The sequence below is a fragment of the Moschus berezovskii genome, chromosome 12, assembly GCF_049115385.1.
Source record: "Moschus berezovskii isolate FMDL1 chromosome 12, NW_MosBer_1.0, whole genome shotgun sequence".
NCBI lineage: Eukaryota > Metazoa > Chordata > Mammalia > Artiodactyla > Moschidae > Moschus > Moschus berezovskii.
Genome location: NC_142471.1, coordinates 10,160,481 through 10,186,375, shown reverse-complemented (window position 1 = coordinate 10,186,375; position 25,895 = coordinate 10,160,481). Strand labels below are relative to the sequence as shown.

Here is a 25,895-nt window from a genome sequence, read left to right as displayed (position 1 = left end):
AAATAGTAGTAAAACACGAGCAAGAATTTTTTTAAAGTATTCAGGAGCTGACAAGTTAAAAACAAAATAGCTTTTCTTTTCTTTCTTGATCATTGCAAATGAATAGGACTTAAAAGAGTACACAGCTTATTTATTAAGGGTGTAAGTGAGGAAAGGAAGCCGTGAGTTATAAAACCAAATACCGAATGCTAAACACAAAGGTGAAAGTGAATGTGCCCAACTTCAGAGACAATTTACTCCGTATCTATGTAATTTCCACTTGCCCTCTACTCTCTACACCACAGAGTAACTGTCCGCATCATCCTCTCGGTTATCCAAGCTGAAACAAGAAATCTATCGAGATTTCCTTCCTTCTCCTAAACACTTTCCATACTTGAACTTCTTCAAAACATCTGCAGTCATATCTCTCCATTGCTTCTGCCAGTACACAATCAGGAACTTCACACCTCTCACCTGAGTCCTCTTCTTGACCTTTTTCTTGCCACCAGGGTCACAGCTCCTCCACGGGAATAGTAGAGCTCAGATCAAGTATTTATCACCCTCTGGAAGCCTTCCCTGATTTCACCAGGAGAGCTGTAAATATCCCTTGCTTACAATGAGCATATCCATCATAGTTCTTAGTTTCTAATTGTGTGTCTATTACCCAGCTAAACCAGAAGCTCTTTAAAAAGGTAAACTCACTAAAACAAGGTCTTTTCAATTTGAGGACCACAGTACCAAACACAAGGTTAGGCAAAGAAATAGAAGAAAATAACAGAACAGGAAAAACAAGAGATTTCTTCAAGAAAATTAGAGACACGAAAGGAACATTTCATGCAAAGATGGGCTCAATAAAGGACAGAAATGGTGTAGACCTAACAGAAGCAGAAGATATTAAGAAGAGGTGGCAAGAATACACAGAAGAACTGTCCAAAAAAGATATTCATGACCAAGATATTCACGATGGCGTGATCACTCACCTAGAGCCAGACATCTTGGAATGTGAAGTCAAGTGGGCCTTAGAAAGCATCACTACGAACAAAGCTAGTGGAGTGATGGAATTCCAGTTGAGCTATTTCAAATCCTGAAAGATGATGCTTTGAAAGTGCTGCACTCTATATGCCAGCAAATTTGGAAAACTCAGCAGTGGCCACAGGACTGGAAAAGGTCAGTTTTCATTCCAATCCCAAAGAAAGGGAATGCCAAAGAATGCTCAAACTACCGCACAATTGCACTCATCTCACATACTAGTAAAGTCATGCTCAAAAATCTCCAAGACAGGCTTCAGCAATATGTGAACCGTGAACTTCCAGATGTTCAAGCAGGTTTTAGAAAAGGCAGAGGCACCAGAGATCAAATTGCCAACATCTGCTGGATCATTGAGAAAGCAACAGAGTTCCAGAAAAACATCTATTTCTGCTTCATTGACTATGCCAAAGCCTTTGACTGTGTCGATCACAAGAAACTGTGGAAAATTCTGAAAGAGATGGGAATACCAGACCACCTGACCTGCCTCTTGAGAAACCTATATGCAGGTCAGGAAGCAACAGTTAGACCTGGACATGGAACAACAGACTGGTTCCAAATAGGAAAAGGAGTACGTCAAGGCTGTATATTGTCACCCTGCTTGTTTAACTTCTATGCAGAGTACATCAAGAGGAACGTGGGGCTGGAAGAAGCACAAGCTGGAATCAAGATTGCGAGGAGAAATATCAATAACCTCAGATATGCAGATGACACAACCCTTATGGCAGAAAGTGAAGAGGAAATCAAAAGCCTCTTGATGAAAGTGAAAGAGGGAAGTGAAAAGGTTGGTTTGAAGCTCAACATTCAGAAAACAAAGATCATGGAATCTGGTCCCATCACTTCATGGGAAATAGATGGGGAAACAGTGGCTGACTTTATTTTTTGGGCTCCAAAATCACTGACTGCAGCTATGAAATTAAGAAGCTTACTTTTTGGGAGGAAAATTGTGACCAACCTAGATAGCAAATTAAAAGGCAGAGACATTACTTTGCCAACAAAGGTCCGTCTAGTCAAGCCTATGGTTTTTCCTGTGGTCATGTATGGATGTGACAGTTGGACTGTGAAGAAAGCTGATCGCCGAAGAATTGATGCTTTTGAACTGTGGTGCTGGAGACAACTCTTGAGAGTCCCTTGGACTTCAAGGAGATCCAACCAGACCATTCTAAAGGAGATCAATCCTGAGTGTTCATTGGAAGGACTGATATTGAAGCTGAAATTCCAATACTTTGGCCACCTAATGCAAAGAGTTGACTCACTGGAAAAGACTCTGATGCTGGGAAGGATTGGGGGCGGGAGGAGAAGGGGACGACAGAGAATGAGATGCCTGGATGGCATCACCGACTCGATGGACGTGAGTTTGAGTGAACTCTGGGAGTTGGTGATGGACAGGGAGGCCTGGCATGCTGTGATTCATGGGGTTGCAAAGAGTCGGACACGACTGAGCAACTGAACTGAACTGATGCAAAGGGGACAGATGAAGGCTTGAATGGATCTGCCTTATGTTTTTCCATAAAATAGAGCTCCCAATCAAAAAGCAAGAAAAAGACCTAAACAGACACTTCTCAAAGGAAGATATACAGACGGCTAACAAACACATGACTGTGAAGAAAGCTGATCACCAAAGAATTGATGCTTTTGAACTGTGGTGCTGGAGAAGACTCTTGGGAGTCCCTTGTACTGCAAGGAGCTCCAACCAGTCCATTTTAAAGGAGATCAATCCTGGGTGTTCATTGGAAGGACTGATGCTAAAGATGACAATACTTTGGCCACCTAATGCGACGAGTTGACTCACTGGAAAAGACTCTGATGCTGGGAAAGGTTGGGGGCAGTAGGAGAAGGGGACGACAGAGAATGGGATGGCTGGATGGCATCACCGACTCTGTGGACATGAGTTTGAGTGAAATCCGGGAGTTGGTGATAGACAGGGAGGCCTGGTGTGCTGTGATTCATGGGGTCGCGGAGAGTCGGACATGACTGAGCGACTGAACTGAACTGAACTGAACTGAACAAACACATGAAAAGAAGTTCAACATCACTCATTATTAGAGAAATACAAATCAAAACTACAATGAGATATCACCTCACACAGGTCAGAATGGCCATCATCAAAAAGTCTACAAAAAGTAAATGCTGGGGAGGGTGTGGAGAAAAGGGAATGCTCTTGCACTGTTGGTGGGAACGTAAATAAATAATAGCCACTATGGAAGACGGTATGGAGATTCCCTAAAAAACTAGGAATAAAACCACTTATGACCCAGCAATCGCACTCCTAAGCATATACCCTGGGAAATCAAAACTGAAAAAGACACATTCATCCTATTGTTCATTGCAGAACTATTTACAATAACTAGAACATGGCAGCAACCTAGATGTCCATCAACAGATGAATGGATAAAGAAGTTGTGGTCCATATACACAATGGAATTTACTCAGGCAGAGAAAGAAACACATCTGAGTCACTTCTGATGAGGTAGATGAACCTAGAACCTATCGTACAGAGTGAGGTAAGTGAGAAAGATAAATATTGTATCCTAACACACATATCAGAGAAGGGAATGGCACCCCACTCCAGTACTCTTGCCTAGAAAATCCCATGGATGAAGGAGCCTGGTGGGCTACAGTCCATAGGGTCACGAAGAGTCAGACACGACTGAGTGACTTCAGTTTCACTTTTCACTTGCATGCACTGGAGAAGGAAATGGCATCCCACTCCAGTATTTTTGCCTGGAGAATCCCAGGGACGGGAGTCTGGTGGGCTGCTGTCTATGGGGTCACACAGAGTTGGACACAAATGACGTGACTTAGCAGCAGCAGCAACACACATATATGGAATCTAGAAAAATGGTCTGAAGAATTTATTTTCAGGGCAGCAGTGGAGACACAGACATAGAGAAGAGACTTATGGACATGGGGAAAGGGGAGGAGAGGGTGAGATGTGTGGAGAGAGTAACATGGAAACTTACATCACCATGTGTAAAATAGATTACCAATGGGAATTTGCTGCATGGCTCAGGGAACTCAAACAGGGATCTGGATCAACCTAGAGGGGTGGGATGGGGAGGGAGGTTCAAAAGGGAGGGGATATATGTATACTTATGGCTGGTTCATATTGAGGTTTGACAGAAAACAACAAAATTCTTTAAAGCAATTATCCTTCAATAAAAAAATTAATTAATTAAAAAAATAGAGCTCTTGCATGATGCTCCAGTGAAATACACCCCAAAGACATTTAAAGAAATTAATTTCTTTGCAAAAAAATAAAAACAAAAAACACAATTTATTAAAGAGTTCAAACTACTTCAAAGAAAAAACACAGTTGCTATACAATGGAATATTACTCAGCCATAAAAAGGAACCCATCTGAGTCAGTTATAATGAGGTAGATGAATCTATAGTCTATTATACAGAGTGAAGTAAGTCAGAAAGACAAATATTGTATATTAATGTATATGTATGGAATCTAGAAAGACGGTACTGATGAACTGATTTGCAGGGCAGCAATGCAGACGAATGAAGATGCAGACATAGAGAACAGACCTGTGGACACGGGGTAGCGGGGAATGCGAGCATGGGACGGACGGAGAGGGCAGCATGGAAACACACATACTCCCACATGCAAAACAGCAATGGGAATTCACTGTATGACTGAGAGAGCTCAAACCAGTGCTTTGTGACAACCTAGAGGGGTGGGATGGGGTAGGAAGGAGGGTCAGGAGGGAGGGGACATATGTATACCTATGGCTGATTCATGTTGCTATACGGCAGAAAGCAATATAATATTGTAAATCAATTATCCTTCAATTAAAAATTACTAAATTAAAAAATAAAACGTAACTGACAAACAGCAAAAACAACAAAGAACCTGGACCTGCACTCCTTAAATGGATGAATTGCATAGAATGTGAATTATATCTCAATAAAGCTTCTAAAATATTAACTCAGAGAAAAACTGGAACATACCATTTAAAATGTTAAAGAATTTATGGAACTGGTCTCAGTAAGAGGTGTCCCTAAGTCTAGAATAACAGAGATGATAAAGTCAGGGATCAAAGACACTGATCTGAAAAGAGTTTTAGGAGAGCCCGAGTCAAAGAGGACACAAGGTCAATTATGAGATGGAAGGACAACGTGAAACCTCTTCACGTGTCAGCCTGAGACTCTCCCAAGTTACTGATCTGATAGGATACTTGTGGCTGTGCTTGCCCAGAGTGAGACCTAAGGAAAAAAACGTTTCATTCTTTCAGCAAGTATTTGGTCTATTCCCTGTCCCAGGAAAGGTGCCAGGTGCCAGCACCACAGCAACAGACTAAGAGCTTAATCTCCCCGCTGGAGGCACGTAAAACCTGATGCTGCTGTCATCAGACTCAGACCAGGTAAAGCGTAACTGGCCAGTCAGTTTGGCTCAGAAGCACTGTGCTCCCTTTCAGCACCTGCAAACTAGTAGCAATAAAGGTATGGTGTTGAAATGAACTTAATTTAATTGCAAGAATAGATAATAATGAGATCTTATATTTCCTCTTTTTTTAGAAGAAACATAAAGAAGTTCACTGTAGAATGTAATTATTTAGGCAACCTATAGAAGCTTGCAATAGAAATCATCTTTTTTGAGTGTAAACCTATTAAACAATTCCTGTTACTATGCTTGTTTGTTTGTTTTTTGGGGGGGGGAGTTATTTGTTTGTATGAGATCTTTTTAAATCCTAGCTTGTAATTATCTTTCTCTGAATTTTGTCTGTAATTCAAATCTTTCCGTATCTCGAATCTTGTGGTAAATTTTGTCTGTAATTCCTCTGCCAATTGACTAGGAATACTTTTACAATATCTCACCTCTTACTGACTTTAATTAATGATAAACACCTTATTTAACAGTCATTCATTTCTTCAATTTTTAAAAATCAAAGAATATTGCATAAAACCACATACTAAATAAGGTACTTTAAGTTCTTGCTGATTTGACAACTGTCTATCACTGAATTAATGAAAGGATCCTATCTTCTGATCATGCATCAGCAAGTCTTATAGTGAAAAACAGTTCTAGACTAGAAGCTAGAGAAGTTGGATCCTAGTTCCAGCACAGTAACTAGCTGTCAAGGCATTTGAATCATCGGCAGTGGCACCACTGGTAAATTTGAAATAATAACACACAGCCCAGGGTGCTATTAGGAAGATTACCCCAGTACCTGTAAGAGAAAAGACAGAGCTCTAAATAAATAAACATACAAAAGTAGCATAAAGTATAAAGTAGCATGGTATTCAAAAAATTTGCTGTCAATGCAGGAAACAGGAGTTTGATCCCTGGGTCAGGAAGATCCCCTGGAGAAGGAAATGGCATTCCACTCCAGTATTCTTGCCTGGAAAATCCTATGGACAAAGGAGCCTGGCTGGCTACAAGTCCAAGGGGTCGTAAAGAGTCAGACGTGACTTAGCAACTAATCAACAACAAGCATGGTATTACTACTAACACTAATAATAAATGTCATTATTCAAAGCTTAATGCAATAAATTATGACTGGGCTGAATACACTCATTTCTATATTCAGTCAAATATAAGTGTTATAAACTTTGGGATCGTTGGACTATTAATATCATAAAACTGAAAGCACTGCCACAGTCCTGCTAAAAAAAAGATGTATAATACACTGGTATTACATGAGAAGTCTTTTTGGTTTTACCTAAATTTTATTGATAAACTATAAACTAAGTTCTCTAAACAATAATCATTTGGAAACATATGCAATGATTCCTTCTCAGCCTCTCTTCCACTTATGATACCAACTGTGAACCTCTGCCCTGAGAACTTATACTAGTAAATACAACTGGGACTAAAGGAAACATCAGAGGAAGAGTAAATTAACTTCTTTCTTTCCAGCTTCAGTTTCAGTGACATTTCTTCCTAAGGTCCCTAGAAATCAATGCCTATTGTCTGTATATGTTAACTTTGATTTAAAAAATGTAACTTTCAACCTGAATATTAATAACTTTTCAGTTGTCTAGGCAACTAAGCCATCCTTCAATGACCCTACCACTAAAGTCATTCCCTCTCATAAAGAAAAACTGCACACAAAATAAAGCTTAGGGTGAAAAAACTCAATCAGATCAATCCACCATACAGCAGGATGAATGAGAAGAAGTAATATTTTCAGAAAGATATATTAACAGAATATGAGAATAAATTTCAAAATTATGTACCGGACCATACTGCCAGCCAAGTTCAATTTTATTCATCACCCAGAGCTCATGGATATTCTCTGCTAATTTTTCTCGTATCCTCTCCAGGTGGGGAGGCAACACAATCTAAAATTTAAAAAAGAGAAAAACAAAACACACATCAGAAACAAATGCAAGAAAATGCAATATTAACTGTTCTTACTGTGAATTGAACTAAATAAAATCGTCTCATCAACCATTAAAATGTAATCATATAACTAGGTTCCAGATAATTCATTCTAAATTTATAACACTAGGTATCTAAATAATTATTAGGTAAACTTGGGGAATTTAGGAACAAAACTTCGAAAGAAAGAAAACAGAGTACTACCAAGGACAGCCATCATAAAAAAAAAAACAAACAAGGTTTTAATGGATATGGGATAATCACTGGAATATGCATTATTTCAAAAAAGAAATCACTCCAGACTTCTTAAACCAATCTGGCCAGCATTCACAGGCCAGGATGAAGGCAATTCAGTGTCCAAAATATAATCTGCTGAGTTTAGAAATATCTAATGGCAATGATTTATATCGCCCCTTAATTCTTACTTTGAGTTGTTTCTAAATATAAGCCTCAGGGGGGAAAATCTGAATATGTTTCCATTAAAAAGGGAAAGTTTAATAGCCTCTTCAAAAAGAACACAAAATGACTTTCAGGGTGAGGAGTTGGCTGTGCATGGCTGATGATGCAGACATTGCCCCACCATCAGTCCCGCAACACAGATAGCAGGCAACTGCCTACAGTGTCCATGGCGGGGAGGCCAGCACTGGCTCCTTCCCCTCCAAACCAGAGATTATCCAGGTCTCAGGAAATCCTAAATGCTAGTGACACCATGGAATCCCACTGACTGTTCCAGTCCATTTCCATCCTCCAATCATGTTTACTGCTTAACTCTGAAAGCACCATACACACCCTGCCTTGTTCCAGCAATGGCAACCCAAACTCAATGTGAGCCATGAGCAAAGCATGCTTATGTTATGTATGCATCATATAAAAAGCTGGCAGGGAGAGATAGGAAAAACGCTTCAAGTCGCTAAACCACAGAGGCGTCTGAAGCCTTCTCTTAATTCTGTATCAGGCTTCAGAAGCAATGCCTCTGATCTTTGAAAGCTAATGAAAAAACTATGAATATCTAACCAACTGGACTGAAGTTACTTCACCATCAAAATAAAACAATATTTAATTCAGAGTCAGTGTCAGGATAATTTCACGTCTGTGAAAGAGAAGAGCATGAATAATGGCTAACATTGCTTGAGTGCCTATTTGCAAAGTATGGTGCCAATATGTTCTTTATTATACATTGAACATACTCTTAGCATTCCAATCAATGAGATGAGTAATTTTTTCAAGTCTCTGAGCATGCACTGGATCCAGGACATTTTGACTCTAGAGTTTATGATCTCAATCTCTACCTGAGATAAAAGTCATTTAAATCACTTTAAAATGCCAACTGTATGTAGACAAGGAGAAGAAATTTAAAATTCCACTACTACGTTATATAAAAAACACTTTAAAATTAGTAAGCAATGACTTAGGTTGTGGTCCAATTGTACATTATAAAATCAATTTAGTGACTTAAAAACACTTTTAAAAAACAGAACAGACTGAAAATGAGTAAGTGGACACGGGAAAGGTAAGCATTATTTTATGAAACTTGCTTCACTTATACATATAAATTGTATTACTGTGAAACGCATTCCTATAGGTTACAGTCCAAGGAGTCTGAAACCCACTGCATGTAGGAATGGCTGCAATTCAAACGCTGCCATCACAGCTGATGATCCGGTACCTGGCTGGTGTCCACTGGGATTGGTGTGAAGGCAGCTTGTGTCAGGGAAACCGTGGGGCCCAGGAGGTCCCGCGTGTAAGTCCTCTCTTGCTTGTACTCTCGGCTGTGCTCCACTTTCAACTTCTCTTTTGGCAGAACAGCTTCATAACAAGGAGCATACCCAGGCGGAGGGAGGAATTTAAATTCTCCATGTCGCCCCCCAAGCAGAAAGCGTACTCTAAAAAGGATGCATGTCAGGGTAACTCATATCTCTGGCATACAGAAAAGCTTCCTAATCAACAAAATTCAAGGAATAAATTCTTGTTATAAAATTAACTTTGTCAGAAGTCACATCTTTTCCCCTAAGAACCATCACGAAGTCAGTAACTGAGAGTTTAAGAGCCTCTAATCATAAAAGTAAAACCTGATTAAATTATGTCAATTGCTCAGCAAAAATGTATCACTCTCTGGAGAAATAATAAAAGCACATGCACCATATTCCTATGTGAATGAAATACCTGTCTGTAGTATTTGGTCATTTAATACCTCAAGCTGCCTGTATAACCAACAGAGAAAGACAGTCTTGATCTAAATACCTATATATCAATACTTAAAATTACAGGGCTGGGTGAGATCTGATAAAAAGAAAAAACAGCCACTTTCTAGCATTCAGTTTCCCTGTGAAGTTCCTTAAGGGAAATCAAATGACACTTCTTGATACTGAATTATCATTTTAATTACTCTTTCCATCTGGTAGTAGCAAAAAAGCAAAGGGTTAGAGAAAACCACCTTGACCCAGCTGATCATAAGCAAGTTATTTACAAGTATAACAGGTAGAGTGTGACATGGAAAGGCGTCATCTTGACCTGATCACCCAAAAACGTGTCATTTCTGTAGAAATGAGGGGATTTGGAGTTCAGAATATAATGAAAATAAAAATTAATGAAAATAAATATGAAAAAATTAGTGACATTTTTTATCCAACATGGTGTATTTACTCTTAGTAAAGAAAAAAGTGAACTTAAGTGGACTAGAAATATTTCTGGATACTGAACAGAGGAAGAGAGATTAGAGTGAGTTATCTAAATGGCTGAATATATGGACAAAGCACTCAGCTTCCTGAGATTCCCCACTTGAATTAATCTTATCTCCAGCCTTCAAGGAACAGGTTGCTTGTTGCTTCAAGGAACATTTTGCTACAGGGCAAAATGACCTGTAGACGGATGCCCAGGAGAGCAGGTTAGTGAAGCAAGTGTGATGGCAGTGCAGAGTCTTCTGTGAAAGAATGAGAAGGCAAACAGACCAAAAAACAGCGATACTAACTTGATTCCTGCAGAGAAACTGACAACTGGAAAGAAGAGGCCATCAATGTTGAAATTCTCAAACATGCCTTGAACAGGTTGTCCATTAATTCGGAAGGAGATGCTTGGGGCACTTAGATCTAAACAGCAACTGATGACATCATCAGTTCTTAAGAGATGCTGGTTTGGTGAGCTGACAGTCCGGGCAATACAACCTGTGGGGAAACACATTTAAGGAGGATGATGTCCTTTTATCTCAGAGAATCATCGTCAGAGACCAAGTCAAAGATCTGAATAGGCAGTGACAATGAATAGTACTGGACTAGAATAAATCTTGAATATATATTCATGATATATGTCAGATCTTTAATTAAAAAAAAAAACAAACTGTTGCTTTTTTTAGGAGCCATGCTATTTTTATTGTAAAATGGACCTTCTGATATGAAAAAATTTTGCATGCAGATGGATGGTATTTGATACAGATATCATCTTAGAGTTGATACATAATGATGTCAGGGGAAAACCTCTAGGGAAAGTCTTGAAGTCAAATATTTATTTTACCATCAGCAAATTACTTAACCTCTATAAGCCTCGGCTTCTTGTAAACCAAATGCCACTGCCTTGCAGAGTCGTTATGATGATTAAATTAATGTTATACAAGAACAGAGTCTCAGACATGGAAGGTATTCACTTCAGTCACCATCTCAAAGATTAAATTCCCTTTATTTTATAAAATAAAAACGTAAAAGGATACTGAAGAAAACAGAAAATGTGGTCATTTGCACAGTTTTTTGAGAGACAATACACATCAACTGGTTTGTTTCTGTTCTATAATTTATTTCATACAAGACCTTGGTTGGCTTCTTAAGTAGGAAACAGCAGGACACAAGTTGAGGCATGAAAATAATACTGGATAAATGTCATTTCTTGCCCTGGTCAACATATGATCTACACTCATTCTTGACTATGTCAGAATTTCTTGGCCTATGAGTCCCATGGGCAAACCGGAAAACAAGAAGGTAAGATTCTCCCAAACACACATGCTCACAAATGTGAACATAGAGTATTTTTCAATTTGAGCAAAGACAAAAATAGATTTCATGATGCCAGCTTTGAATTTTTTATAACACCTATGTAAAATTTCTAGCATGTCAAGATTTTTACCAACAATATGTTGAAATGCCAATACACTAGACCATTCAGCTATGACCTAAATCAAATCCCTTATGATTATACAGTAGGAAGTAAGAAATAGATTTAAGGGACTAGATCTGATAGATAGAGTGCCTGATGAACTCTGGACGGAGGTTCGTGACATTGTACAGGAGACAGGGACCAAGACCATCCCCATGGAAAAGAAATGCAAAAGAGTGAAATGGCTGTCTGAGGAGGCCTTATAAATAGCTGTGAAAAGAAGAGAAGCTAAAAGCAAAGGAGAAAAGGAAAGATATAAGCATCTGAATGCAGAGTTCCAAAGAATAGCAAGGAGAGATAAGAAAGACTTCCTCAGCGATCAATGCAGGGAAATAGAGAAAAACAACAGAATAGGAAAAACAAGAGATCTCTTCAAGAAAATTACAGATATCAAGGGAACATTTCATGCAAACATGGGTTCGATAAAGGACAGAAATGGTATGGACCTAACAGAAGCAGAAGATATTAAGAAGAGGTGGCAAGAATACACAGAAGAACTGTACAAAAAAGATCTTCACGATGAAGATAATCATGATGGCGTGATCACTCACCTGGAGCCGGACATCTTGGAATGTGAAGTCAAGTGGGCCTTAGAAAGCATCACTACAAACAAAGCTAGTGGAAGTGATGAAATTCCAACTGAGGTATTTCAAATCCTGAAAGATGACGCTTTGAAAGTGCTGCATTCAATATGCCAGCAAATTTGGAAAACTCAGCAGTGGCCAAGGGATTGGAAAAGGTCAGTCTTCATTTCAATTCCAAAGAAAGGCAATGCCAAAGAAAGCTCAAACTACCGCACAATTGCACTCATCTCACACGCTAGTAAAGTCATGCTCAAAATTCTCCAAGCCAGGCTTCAGCAATATGTGAACCGTGAACTCCCAGATGTTCAAGCAGGTTTTAGAAAAGGCAGAGGCACCAGTGATCAAATTGCCAACATCTGCTGGATCATGGAGAAAGCAAGAGAGTTCCAGAAAAACATCTATTTCTGCTTCATTGACTATGCCAAAGCCTTTGACTGTGCGGATCACAATATACCGTGGAATATTCTGAAAGAGATAGGAATCCCAGACCACCTGACCTGCCTCTTGAGAAACCTGTATGCAGGTCAGGAAGCAACAGTTAGAACTGGACATGGAACAACAGACTGGTTCCAAATAGGAAAAGGAGTACGTCAAGGTTGTATATTGTCACCCTGCTTATTTAACTTATATGCAGAGTCCATCATGAGGAAACCTGGGCTGGAAGAAGCACAAGCTGGAATCAAGATTGTCAGGAAAAATACCAATAACCTCAGATATGCAGATGACACCACCCTTATGGCAGAAAGTGAAGAGGAACTCAAAAGCCTCTTGATGAAAGTGAAAGAGGAGAGTGAAAAGGTTGGCTTGAAGCTCAACATTCAGAAAACAAAGATCATGGCTTCTGGTCCCATCACTTCATGGGAAATAGATGGGGAAACAGTGGAAGCAGTGTCAGACTTTATTTCTTTGGGCTCCAAAATCACTGCGGATGCTGACTGCAGCCAGGAAATTAAAAGACGCTTACTCCTTGGAAGGAAAGTTATGACCAACCTAGATAGCATATTAAAAAGCAGAGACATTACTTTGCCAACAAAGGTCCGTCTAGTCAAGGCAATGTTTTTTCCCGAGGTCATGTATGGATGTGAGAGTTGGACTGTGAAGAAAGCTGATCGCCGAAGAATTGATGCTTTTGAACTGTGGTGCTGGAGAAGACTCTTGAGAGTCCCTTGGACTGCAAGGAGATCCAACCAGTCCATTCTAAAGGAGATCAATCCTGGGTGTTCATTGGAAGGACTGATGCTAAAGCTGAAACTGCAATACTTTGGCCACCTCATGCGACGAGTTGACTCACTGGAAAAGACTCTGATGCTGGGAGGAATTGGGGACAGGAGGAGAAGGGGACGACAGAGAATGAGATGGCTGGATGGCATCACCGACTCGATGGACATGAGTTTGAGTGAACTCCGGAAGTTAGTGATGGACAGGGAAGCCTGGCGTGCTGTGATTCATGGGGGTCACAAAGAGTCGGACACGACTGAGCGACTGAACTGAACCGAAGGGAGTTGAGGGCATATCTACATTATAAAATAAGTAGATTTTTAATTTTACCAATATTCAAATTTGCAAGTAGTAAATTCATTATGAAGTGGTCCCTCTAGAATTTCCTGGATATAATAAAGGGAATTATTTAAGAAAATCATGCAAAAAGCAACAGAACTCACATACAAAGGTCTGTATTCCTGTCTGTATCAAGATCTGTACCTGATAATGTGGTTATACAGATATTTGTTGCTGTTTAGTCATTAAGTCATCTCCTACTCATTTGCAAGCCCATGGACTGTAGTCACCAAGCTCCTGTGTCCATGGGATTTCACAGGCAAGAATATTAGAGTGAATAGACATTTTCTTCTCCAGGTAATCTTGGAAAGATTACCTGGTAGATTCTTTACCACTGAGCCACCTGGGAAGCAGTCAACAGATATATACTATAATCCAAGTATGGATGTGAGAGTTGGACTATAAAGAAACCTGAGCACAGAAGAATTGATGCTTTTGAACTGTGGTGTTGGAGAAGACTCTTGAGAGTCCCTTGGACTACAAGGAGATCCAACCAGTGCATCCTAAAGGAGATCAGCTCTGGCTGTTCATTGGAAGGACTGATGTTGAAGCTGAAACTCCAATACTTTGGCCACCTGATGTGAAGAGCCGACTCATTTGAAAAGACCCTGATGCTGGGAAAGATTGAGGGCAGGAGGAGAAGGGGCGACAGAGAATGAGATGGCTGGATGGCATCACCGACTCAATGGACATGAGTTTGAGTGAACTCCGGGAGTTGGTGATGGACAGGGAGGCCTGGCATGCTGCGGTTCATGGGGTCGCAAAGAGTCGGACACAACTGAGCAACTAAACTGAACTGAACTGAAGTATATATTGTTCAGTCTGAGGAATGAGTATGCTAAAACTAATGACTATCTAAAAGTCCCCATGGTAAACTGTTTTGTAATGTCTGAAACAATTAGCTTAGAGAGAAAAGATCACTAGCAACGAACCTAAGTCCATGGTTTCAGTGGCACTGACACTGCTGAATCTGCTAGGATCCATTCTCACGTTGCATTTATGACTAATGGGTACATCAAATCAATATGAGAACTGTTTTCCAAAAATATTCCTGTTTTCTACATTAAGGAAGATAGCAGTGGACTTTTCATAGGTCCTGTAAGAGAATCCTTACCTTTCTTTCCTGTACTATTCTCTGACATTCCTTCATTCTGTTATACCTAAATTCTTCAAAAGCACCAAGATTTTTTCCACAATATTGACCCTGATATACAGAAGATGTGGATGCTAGAAACAGAATCATTATTCCCTGGAGAGGAACACAGCAATGCCGTGCAAAGTTTAAGATGGGAAGAAGAAACGAAACTCTGGTACCAAGGAACAACTCTACTCTCCAATCACAAAAAGCCAGTGTTTTTTTTTTTCCCCCCAGAAATCACAATCCTTAATACTTTAAATTCTACCTCAACTATTAGAAAGAATAGGAATAGGAGAGTGAACCTAAGAAGATTAGGTGATTAAAGTGAATTTAACCATGGTAACTCTGTCAGAAGCCAATTAATTTAGATCTGCCTTTATTGATCATGAATCTAAAATTAGGAAGCAATTCCAGTGGCTTAAGAGAACACAGGTATCAACTACAGGCATGGTAGAGCACATATTTTCTTTCCATTTGGAAAAACAGTCAAGTATTTTCTCTTGATATAAATTAAAGTTTCAAGATGATTTTCTCCTGAAATTCCACATCCTCCTTTCTGTGATAGACTCACTGAATATTTTTGTTATTCTTATCATTCTATTTAACAGATACTTAGTCATAAAAGGCATATTGGACACAGTTCAATTCCAGAAGCTCTGGGTTCTTCCCATGTGTTGATAGAAAAAGCTTCAAACTAAATGCAAACTTCGACATTTAGTGAAGTGACGTTATATGGCTGAAATTACATGCAATGTAGAATTTAAAAAAAAACAAAAACGAGTAGTGTTTTGTTTTCCCTAAATTCTATGTAATGGGAAAACAAGTGAACCTGCTTCATTCATCCACCTGAGGACCCGTTTTGTGTGCAGTGATGTGTGAAGGTACAGAGAGGATGACCTCTAAAGGATAATAGTTGAAACATATTATAAAACAGACATTAATTCTACTTTATGTTTGTCAGGTTTTTTGAAGTTAGGTTCTTTGCCTTTTTGGTCAGTGGAAAAACTTTGGAACAAGCATTGTGACTCTTTTTGATCAGCACAGTACACAGTGTATAAGATGTAGCACACTGCAGCCTGGGCCCCAACCAGTGCCCCACAGGTTAGACAAAATACCCAAATACAGCCTCGTCTCTTCCAGGCTACTGAGCTGCTGGCACTGAATAAAGGGAAGATTTAGTAAACATTACTGTTCAATACAAATATAGAGTGCTTTCATTTATAAACCCCCTTACCACAGACACTTGCTGCTGCTGCTAAGTCACTTCAGTCGTGTCCGACTCTGTGCGACCCCATAGACGGAAGCCCACCAGGCTCCCCCATCCCTGGGATTCTCCAGGCAAAAACACTGGAGTGGGTTGCCATTTCCTTCTCCAATGTATGAAAGTGAAAAGTGAAAGTGAAGTCGCTCAGTCGCGTCCTACCCTTAGCGACCCCACGGACTGCAGCCTACCAGGCTGCTCCATCCATGGGATTTTCTAGGCAAGAGTACTGGAGTGGCTTGCCATTGCCTTCTCCGACCACAGACACTTAGGCTTTAATTAAATTGAAATTAAAATATCTTTTCATAATTTATGATTTATACAGCATTCATAAATGAATATCATTTGATCTGCCCATAAGAGGTAAAGTTTAACTTTTTGTAATATAAGAAACCTCTGCATATTTTCTGTAGGTTGTGTGTGCTCAGTCATGTCCAATTCTGTGATCCCATGGACTGTAGTCCACCAGCTCCTCTGTCCACAGAGTTTTCCAGGCAAGAAAACTAGAGTGGGTTGCCATTTCCTACTCAAGTCATCTTCCTAACCAAGGGATCGAACTTGCGTCTCTCGAGTCTCCTGTGTTGGTAATAGTCTTTACCACTAGCGCCACCCGGGAACCCGTCTATAGGTTAAATGTGTTTTAAAATCAGTTTGGATTCATTCTAAATGCAGCTTTATGAATACAAGCATAAGTCTGCAGAATCCAGATGAAATCTAGTATCTATATAATTAAAAGCTAAACTTTTAAACAGAGCCAATCAAAATAAATCTTTTTAATAAATCAGAAAAGAGTATATTTTTATATATTACTAATTTTTAATATATGTTCAATCATTAAAGCTTAGGGTTGTTGGCTAGTGAAGTGAGCTATACATTTATTTTTTAACAGCTCCACACTTCTGAAACAACACATCATTTGATTTTGGACTGTTTCCTCACAATACATTTAATAAATTACCCATTCCTGACACTAAATTATCAACCAAGAGATGAAACTTAAGTCTTTTTATTATGATTATTTTCCAGGATTTTTTCTTGGTTCCTGTTTACACTGGAAGTTAAAACTTTGCACATACCAACTAAAGCAAGTAGGAAACATTTAAGTTTTTGCATTCAATTCATGAGTCAGAATGCCACTTCTGGTATTTATTGTTCATACACAATGAAGTCTTTTGGAGATGTACTATAATTGTAAGAGTTTTCTTTTTCCTCTAGCGAAATTTTGCTTCTGACTTACCACTTTCATCATTTTAGTGCTGCATTTTTGAAATCAAGGTATCTGACATGAGCAACACAAACAGGTTATGGAAATGTACAGGAAGGGCAAAAGATCTCCTTCGAGAACGCTGTGAAAGAAAATGGATGGTACTTACCTGACCAGAGGTGAAGGCCATCAAATCCATAGGAGAAGAGGTCATCTCCAACACCATTTCCACCCCACTCTTCACCCCCTCCAGGGTAGGGTGAGTACCCCTCTGTGGAAGCCCAGCCCACTCGCAGGTGAGTGGCTTCAGCAGTCACGAACGGCTCGGTGTGGTCCACCATCAACTCATAATACCACTTCTTATACTGTGCAGATCCTTCGCTGACACCCAGAAAAATATTGGGTCTCATGCTTTGAAGAGACGGGAACAGCACTTAAGAAAATCCAACTAAACCTTTCATTGTCTCAATTTATTACATCATGCTATCCTGAATTAGTCCTGCTTATCAAAGACACATCACATTGACCAGGAAGTTTGTTTGGGTTTCCAAAACATTGTACAGAAAAACCTTATTGACTTTTTTGGGGCAAACCAATGTTTCCTTAAGTGCAACAAATTACTGAAACAATCACTAAAGTCTACAGTAACAGCCAATCTTACAGTTAATGTTCAGTGACTTGTGTTTGCTTTTGGGAAAATTTGGCTACCTCACTCAACGGTCTACTACATTTTTTCTTAACTGCTCTTCAATCTATTTTTATATCATAAATCATTTTTAAGGGGAGACACTCAGGATAGCATCAGGCCCCAGAATTAATGGAGTTATTATTAATCCAGGACATAGAGACATTTTCTTAAGTTAAGCTTTGTGTCATACAGGGTTTGAGGCTGATGCAAGTCATAGCCTTAGTGAAGGAACCAAAGTGATTATCATCTTTGTTGTTCTCTATGTCTCTCTGTGAAGAGTCTATAGTTAGTTCTATTTTAATTGCATTTTATGAAGGAATCCTAACCCTACATTAACATTAGGGATTAGAGAAAGTCTCAGGAATACCACTCGTTAACAACAGGTCTAGTATAGAAAGAACAATAAAGGAAGTCTCAAATCAATCTTTAAAAAATATATATATATATTTGTGTTTAAAACAAAAAAACACAGAGGAGAAATATATACTAAACCCCACATTGTTGTTTGAAACATGGTGTAGTAGCAAGTATTTCCTGGATAGCTGCTAAACACTGTGTTATGTGTATCAAAGTCATTACTAACACACATAACACCTTCTTAATTATATTCAGTATTATCATTGTTACATATGGAAGGCATTATAACATGGTGGTTAAGAGCTCAAACTCTGGAATTAGACTCGAGTCTCATTTTCAGTTCAAAAATTTTAATTTATAAAACACGGATAACAGTAATACTTCATGCACACACACAGTGTAGAATGCTTGTAAAGAACCTGGCACTGTAGCTGGCACAGAGTACCCAATGAATGTCTGACACCTAGCAAAGTAGATCTAACTGGAAATGTAGATTCACTGATTTGTGGAATTTATTGTATTTTGGATATCTGAATTCTTGTTATACAACCAATTTGGTGACATGGTCTACCTGAACCTACCTGCTCACATGGTTCACAAGGCGTGTCTGCAATAACAGGTCTCTTCCTGGCAGAAGATTGTCACAGATGAGATGCTGGTTAGAACGGACTGCTACTCCATGGCAAACACAGAGAGAGCATAAGACATCCAGAACCTGAAAAGTGAAATTCCTTTCAGCTGGCTCTCATTCCCTTTTCAGATTCAAGCGTGAGCAGTAATTTCCGCAAACAGAAACACATTCCCTCCAGGTACCTCTGACCCAGTCACTTTAAACATGATAGCAATGTGTCCACTTATTTTCCACAAACTGAGAACTGCTCCATTCTCCCACTGGTGTGGGAGAGGGCGAGGGTGGGATGATTTGGGAGAATGGCATTGAAACATGTATATTATCATATGTGAGACGAACCGCCAGCCCAGGTTCGATGCATGATACAGGATGCTCGGGGCTGGTGTACTGGGATGACCCAGAGGGATGGGATGGGGAGGGAGGTGGGAGGGGGTTTCAAGATAGGGAACACATGTACACCCGGGGTGGATTCATGTCAATGTGTGGCAAAGCCAATACAATAATGTAAAGTAAAAAAAAAGGTGAAAAACATGAAAAATGTGACACGCCTCTTAAAAATTATCTTTTTAAAGAGTATGTTTAAAAATATTCCAGAATTCATTTCAGGCAATAAAATGGTCCACTTACCTTGTGATTTCTTCCATGCTTGTCTAAAAGTGAGATAATGGATTTTATATGGCCTTCTTTAATAATATTTAGAGCTTCTGGACTTTCTACTAACACACAGTGTAAAACTTCAAGAATACCTAAACAGAAAATGGAGAAAGGGGGAAAATATGATTAGTCTACAGTGATCAGTGACTCTCCTCTTCTCTGTGTGTTTATTGAGGTGTTGACGGAATGTAGCACAATTATATGCTCAATGCTTTTGTCACCGAGCATCTGTGATAAGGGACAGCTGGTGTCTGGGAGGCAGCGCTGATAACCAAATATGACAACAAGTGAGGACAAGGCAAATATATAGCGCTCAGCTAAGTAAGCAGGTAACTCTGCCTATAGAGAAACGAAGGAAAGTAACATTTAAGTGGGGCCACAGAGAACTCATACATGACCATTTTCCAGACGGGAAACACGGGCTAACTGAAGTCTTGAATGCTGGGCAAAGCTGATGTGCCTGAGGTACAAAGCCAGCAGGAAATGGAACAGGTAGATTATGGCTAGTTTAGGAAGATTTCAGATGCTAAGAGCATAATTCTGCAGCAATGCATCAAATCCATGGAGATCATTACATTCTTACGGAGATTTAAAGTCAAAAATGTTTCTTGGTTTACAGAACAAGAGAAATATACAAGATTACACAAAAAGAAAAATACAGTATACAAAACGTGAATAAGAATGGTGATATTTTGGGGCATTAGTCATCAGAGAGGACAAAATAGAACATATATTTTCTTACAGTTTAAAACAGAAATTAGAAATAAATCTCATTATCAGAAATTTTAGTGTGAAATTGCAAAGCTAAATGGATACATGTGTATTTATATTTTCAAAGCAAGGTTGCCTTGTCAACAGTGAGGATGTAGTTCGTTTGCAGCAATTAAACATAACATTTAGAACACATGATCACTGTCTGAGAGCTACATAGTATTAAGAAGGATCTCAAAGGAACCTTGTAGAAAGGTTTATTTGTTTAAAATAAAGATCACTTTCTAGAACAGAAACGGAAAGTACTCAGGTGTACAAATTGTATAGAAGTAATTCACTATAATTGTCACAAATGACACTTGATCTGAACCCCAATCCATTACAAGGGCTGTTAATGCTAATTTCTTCACCAATGACTTAATTCTTCAAAATATATAAATATAAATTTGGTGAAAAAAAATACCCAAAAAGGTTAAATTAATTTTGGTGTGGTTCAATATCTTGTTGTTGTATTCCAAAAATCCATGCCAGTTGAAAATCAAAGAGAGTAGAAAATAATCGTACAATAGACTAATGGATAAATTAAGGAAGATTTTTATATAAAATTATGGAAATTATTTCTGCTATTAAAACAGTAACCTATAAAATAAACTCCTTTATTCCAAGCACAAAGAAACTAAAATAACAGAAAGGGGAAAGCATTTTTAACTGATTAGTCATCCTGATGTCATATGTCATTCTGATGTTTTTTGTTTTCTTCCTATTTCATATTACTATAGAGCTGTCTATATTTATAAATAAAGTTGTACTGTGTATACACATCCATTTATTGACACATCTTGGCACTAAAAGTATGACTCTGCAGCAGTGCATCATAACCAATGGAGCTCATTCACTCTCCTGGATATTTACAGTAGAAAATGTTTCTTAGTCTCCAAAGCATGAGAAACATAAAATAATACAAAGGGTGCCTTTGCACTAAAAACGCAGAGCTGAGTGGCTACAGCAACAAAGCCCTGTGATTCCAGGGCCTAAAATATTTACCATCTGGCCTTTTACAGAAAAAGTTTGCCAATCTCTGATATAAAATGAAATTATTAAGAAAAAACAGGTAGAAGATTTTAAAAAATCAATTATTTCTGTAAATAAACATTCATGAAAACCAACAGCATTTACACACCTAAATATATTAGAAAAGATTAAACACTAAATTTTTTGAAAGAACAGCACATATCAAAAATGCAAGAATACCAATGTGAAAATAAATCTCTGATTTTTCTCATGTTCAGCCTATTTTAATGGGTTTTCAGAGTTTTGAGTTTTTATCAAATTTTTTTTTCCAATGGAGCCATATCAGATCCAACAAATAAGCAAACAGTTGAAAAGAACTAACTGCCACTGAGAAATGAAATTTTTCCTGCCATACCAATAAATAAGGATATCACTGCTGCTGCTGCTGCTGCTAAGTCACTTCAGTCATGTCCAACTCTGTGCAACCCCATAGACGGCAGCCCACCAGGCTCCTCTCTCCATGGGATTCTCCAGGCAAGAACACTGGAGTGGGTTGCCATGTCCTTCTCCCATGCAGGAAAGTGAAAAGTGAAAGTGAAGCCACTCAGTCAGGTCTGACTCTTCCCGACCCCATGGACTGCAGCCTACCAGGTTCCTCTGTCCATGGGATTTTTCCAGGCAAGAGGACTGGAGTGGGTTGCCATTGCCTTCTCCAAGGATGTCACAATCATCAGCAACTCCAGCCCTCCAAGATGAGCTGGTGAGCCCTAAGGGCACTCAGGAAGGAGAAAAATATCTGCGATACAACAGCCATCAGGCTGCAGCCACTCCCTAAGGTGAGCCCCAAGGGAGCTCAGGATGTGAAAAACACAGGATAATGGCCCCCAATAGGTGAGGTTATATATCAAAGGAATGATTTCATTAGCCCAGACTCTTGCATCTTCCTATATATAGAAAAGCAGTAAATTCCTTAAGTTGGTATATCTGGTTTTCTTTAATTAACAATAATCTTTTAATGTTCAGACTGCCTGTCCTATGTTGTAAAACTTTTATATAACCTGGCTTCCCCTCTTGCCTCCTAGGAGCAGTTCTCTCAGGGTTACTTGAGATGCTGTCTCCCAGGCCTGAAGTCCTACAAGTTCCCACAGAACAGAACTCAACTTCTAGGTTGTCATTATTTTTTAAGTCAAAAGCTCTGATTCTGAAAATAAAAAGTTGAAAAAAACAATTTTCAATTTCAACTGTTGGAATAAAATGCAGGTAAACTCTTTTGTGTTTTTTGTTTTTTTTTACAGTAAGAAATTCCTAAAGGAAAACAAATTGGAAACACCAAAAGAATAATTTTCAAAAAGTCAAGACTAGCAAGACTGACTACATTCTGTGTCTATATGAATCATGCTGATATACGCCTCAAAAGCCTGTATGAAAAATGAGAGAAACAATGGTTAACACTATAATGGCAATAGGTGACTAAAGATGATTTAACATTTAAATTTTAAATTCATTGAATAAGACCCAGGAATGTCAATACCACATAAAACTTAACAGTGAGCTTCTCAAAGAAAAACTTGAAACCTTAGTAGATTATAACAAGATTATCAAAATTAAAGAATTATGAGTATGCTACACAGTTATAAAAAAACACACCCAAATAAGACAAAATTTTTATTTTATAAATTTAATTGAAGAGGAAAAGTTAAAATTTTACCTCCTTTTGCCTCTGTAACTCACCTTGCCCCTTGCAAAGTCTGGATCACGTAGGTCACATAGTCTCAGAAAGTGGGGACTTGCAATACTAGGAACTGGAGTTTATCTCACTCACCCTTGTCCTGCTCTTTGCAATAGCCCAGCCCCTGCAAACCTGCTTAATCATGCCTGTCCAGGTCAGGCATCCCCCTCCCCATCTTGACCACAGTTTAAATCAGGCTATTAACAGCTAGTGTTGCCCACTACAGACTGTCTATAAAAACTCTGTAACAATTTTCTTCCGGGCTCAGAGCTTGGAGTGTTAACTCCTCTGGGCCTGCTGGGGTAATAAACCTGAGTTCTCCAACTCTCTGAGTGTGGTGCTTGGTTACCTGAGTACTGGTTGCTGCAACATAATAACTTTCATAGAAATGATTTGTGAAGTTTCTAATAATGACACAGAAATGTAAAATATAAACTTTCAAGAGTAGATACAAAACTGGATATATATTAGGATTGCAACTACGTAAAAAAAAACATTTATTGGTATAATACTCAATACATATATTTCAAAAAACATCAGAAGTTATCATATCAGGATGTTAGCGTGAGTTATTGCTGGAGTATGCACAACTCAGTTTGAACTGGCAAGTCCACTTCTATGTGGACTTTTTTCACTAAATAGATACTGCAGTGATACATGATCCAAGGCTGATTTAATCTGCAGAAGTGGAACTGCACATACAGAAACAACTGTAAAGTTACACATGGATTTTCAATAGCACAGACAGTCGGCAACCGTGAGCCCCATGATATTCAAGGGCCAACTGTTCTCTTCCAAAATTTTGCCACTCAATGAAAGGAGCACGCAAAACTTTTAAAGTAGAAAATATGTCTAGGTTCTGGTTCAAGGTAGTGACATTGGCGTGCCTGATATGCTGCAGGCCATGGGGTCGGAAAGAGTCAGACATATCTGAGTGACTGAACTGACTTGACTGTCACTGAAAGTGACAATGGAAGATCCTGAATTCACCTCCTCCCAAGAACACACGACATCTACAGGCACACATGGGACAGTCTCACCGGAAAGAAACAAAAAAACTGAGTGAATCCTACATATCAGGCAAACACACACATACACAAAAACCCACCTTGAATCAGGTGTGAAAGGCTTTTACACGATCTTGCTATAAACCCTACTCCTAGAGCCATTTGCCGTAAAATGTTTATGGCTGTAACCTCCTGAATCGTTTATATTCTTATGAGCAAGAAAAATCTTGGAGGATTTAACAAAGTGTCTGGAAAGAACTTAATGATACTGGAAGCATCCAAGGGCCGGGATGGTAGAGTATGCTCCTCAGTGTTTCCTGTAGTTGAAGTATAATGACCCAGTTTGCTTTTTATCAATAGATTTACACACTTGTTACTTGGCTTCTAAACCTATGAGAGCTCCATCTGGGATCAAACTTAACTGTCCTACTTTCTGATCACGGCTCATGCCAAGGGCTTTCCAGGGTTGAACCAAATTTGTTGAGGGTTTGTCTGTATGGAAAAACTGGAAACAAGCCACAGAGTAGAAGTCTTGTATTTGGTCTAACTTTACCTACTAGCAGGAATCTAATCCAGAGATTTTACCTTGTTCCAAGTAGGTGAACCTTGTCCTTTTCAGAGAAGGAGTGAAAAGAATCAGACTGCTAGCCACCCCAACATAGAAGACCCTGGGGGTCGGTTGTGAGAAATAATTCATGCAAAGTTTTTACAACAGGACTTGAATCCAAGTATTGTTATATAAACACCTGCTGTTATTTTATGGTTTTAACAAAACAACATAAAAGAAAAATAAAGTGAAGTGAAAAGGACCAGTAAGGAAACATTATAAACTATGTTTCCTTTTAAACAGAGGATAAAAATTTTAAAATAGGAAAAGGCAGAGAAATGCTAAATGTACAACTCTGATTAGAAGAAAATTTCAGAGAAAATAAAAACCCACTGATCAACAGCAACACAGAAAAGCTCATGTGTAAATCAACTATACTTCAATAAAATTAAAAATAAAAGGTGAAACTTCAGTTCTGTCCACGGCTAATGGGACAGAAGTTCAGTACCCAAGAGGACTAGAAACCAACCCTGTAAAAGGTAGAGATCACTGTGATTTTGTTTTTAATAAGCAATTTTTCTTAAGTGAATCCTTTCTGGATTATACAGCTATTCTAAGAAAAGATTTCCACTTTTATCTCTCTAGTTAACCAGGATTCTGTAGAGTACATGGATGTTCAGTCGTTCAGTTGTGTCCAGCTCTTTGTGGTCCCACAGACTGTAGCCCACCAGGCTCCTCCATCCATGGGATTCTCCGGGCAAGAATACTGCCATTTCCTCCTCCAAGGGGTCTTCTAGATCCAGGGATTGAACCCATGTCACCTATGTCTCCTCCATTGGCAGGTAGATTCTTATCACTGTGTCACCTGGGAAGCCCGGATTTTGTGGAATACCACCCTAAAAGACTACATGCAGGTAGAAACAAAAACAGCAAAAGGAGTGAACACTCCCATCTTCAAACCAACATGGAGAATCTAAGGAGGCAGGATGGAAACCTGAATTCTAGGAACCACCCAAGAAAATACCTGGGAGACAAAGGCTTTCTTGAATTGGTGGACATAATGGCTTCATCCTGGATGGAGACCAGGCACCCAGGAAGGTGGGACAAATATCAATATAAGGCTACTGTAAGACAACCTCTTGCCCTTGGATGCAAAATGGGTAGCAGCAGCCCAGGTCGCTGGAGCCAGTATAATTTTAGGAGAGTACTAGAATCCTCCAAGGACAGGGAAGTGACCATAACAGGTGCCAACTGACCACCCATCCTTGGGAATTCGCCCTTTCACATACTCCTCATCTAAATCTTTAGGTGGCTGGTTAGTTAGAGCCTAGAGAGAC

General features: G+C 39.0%; 1 protein-coding gene across 1 annotated transcript in view; it reads right to left on the bottom strand.

Annotated features, from left to right (window-relative positions):
* The window catches only part of RYR2 (ryanodine receptor 2), a 537,004-nt gene that overhangs the window by 359,492 nt on the left and 151,617 nt on the right, over nucleotides 1–25,895 (bottom strand). Inside the window, exons 16-21 of the mRNA XM_088842508.1 lie at nucleotides 19,527–19,645; nucleotides 18,850–18,983; nucleotides 17,393–17,634; nucleotides 10,308–10,500; nucleotides 9,006–9,222; nucleotides 7,195–7,299 (exon numbers count right to left, since the gene is read on the bottom strand). Of these exons, the coding sequence (XP_088698634.1) occupies nucleotides 7,195–7,299; nucleotides 9,006–9,222; nucleotides 10,308–10,500; nucleotides 17,393–17,634; nucleotides 18,850–18,983; nucleotides 19,527–19,645 (1,010 nt within the window). The remainder of the gene's footprint in view (nucleotides 1–7,194; nucleotides 7,300–9,005; nucleotides 9,223–10,307; nucleotides 10,501–17,392; nucleotides 17,635–18,849; nucleotides 18,984–19,526; nucleotides 19,646–25,895) is intronic.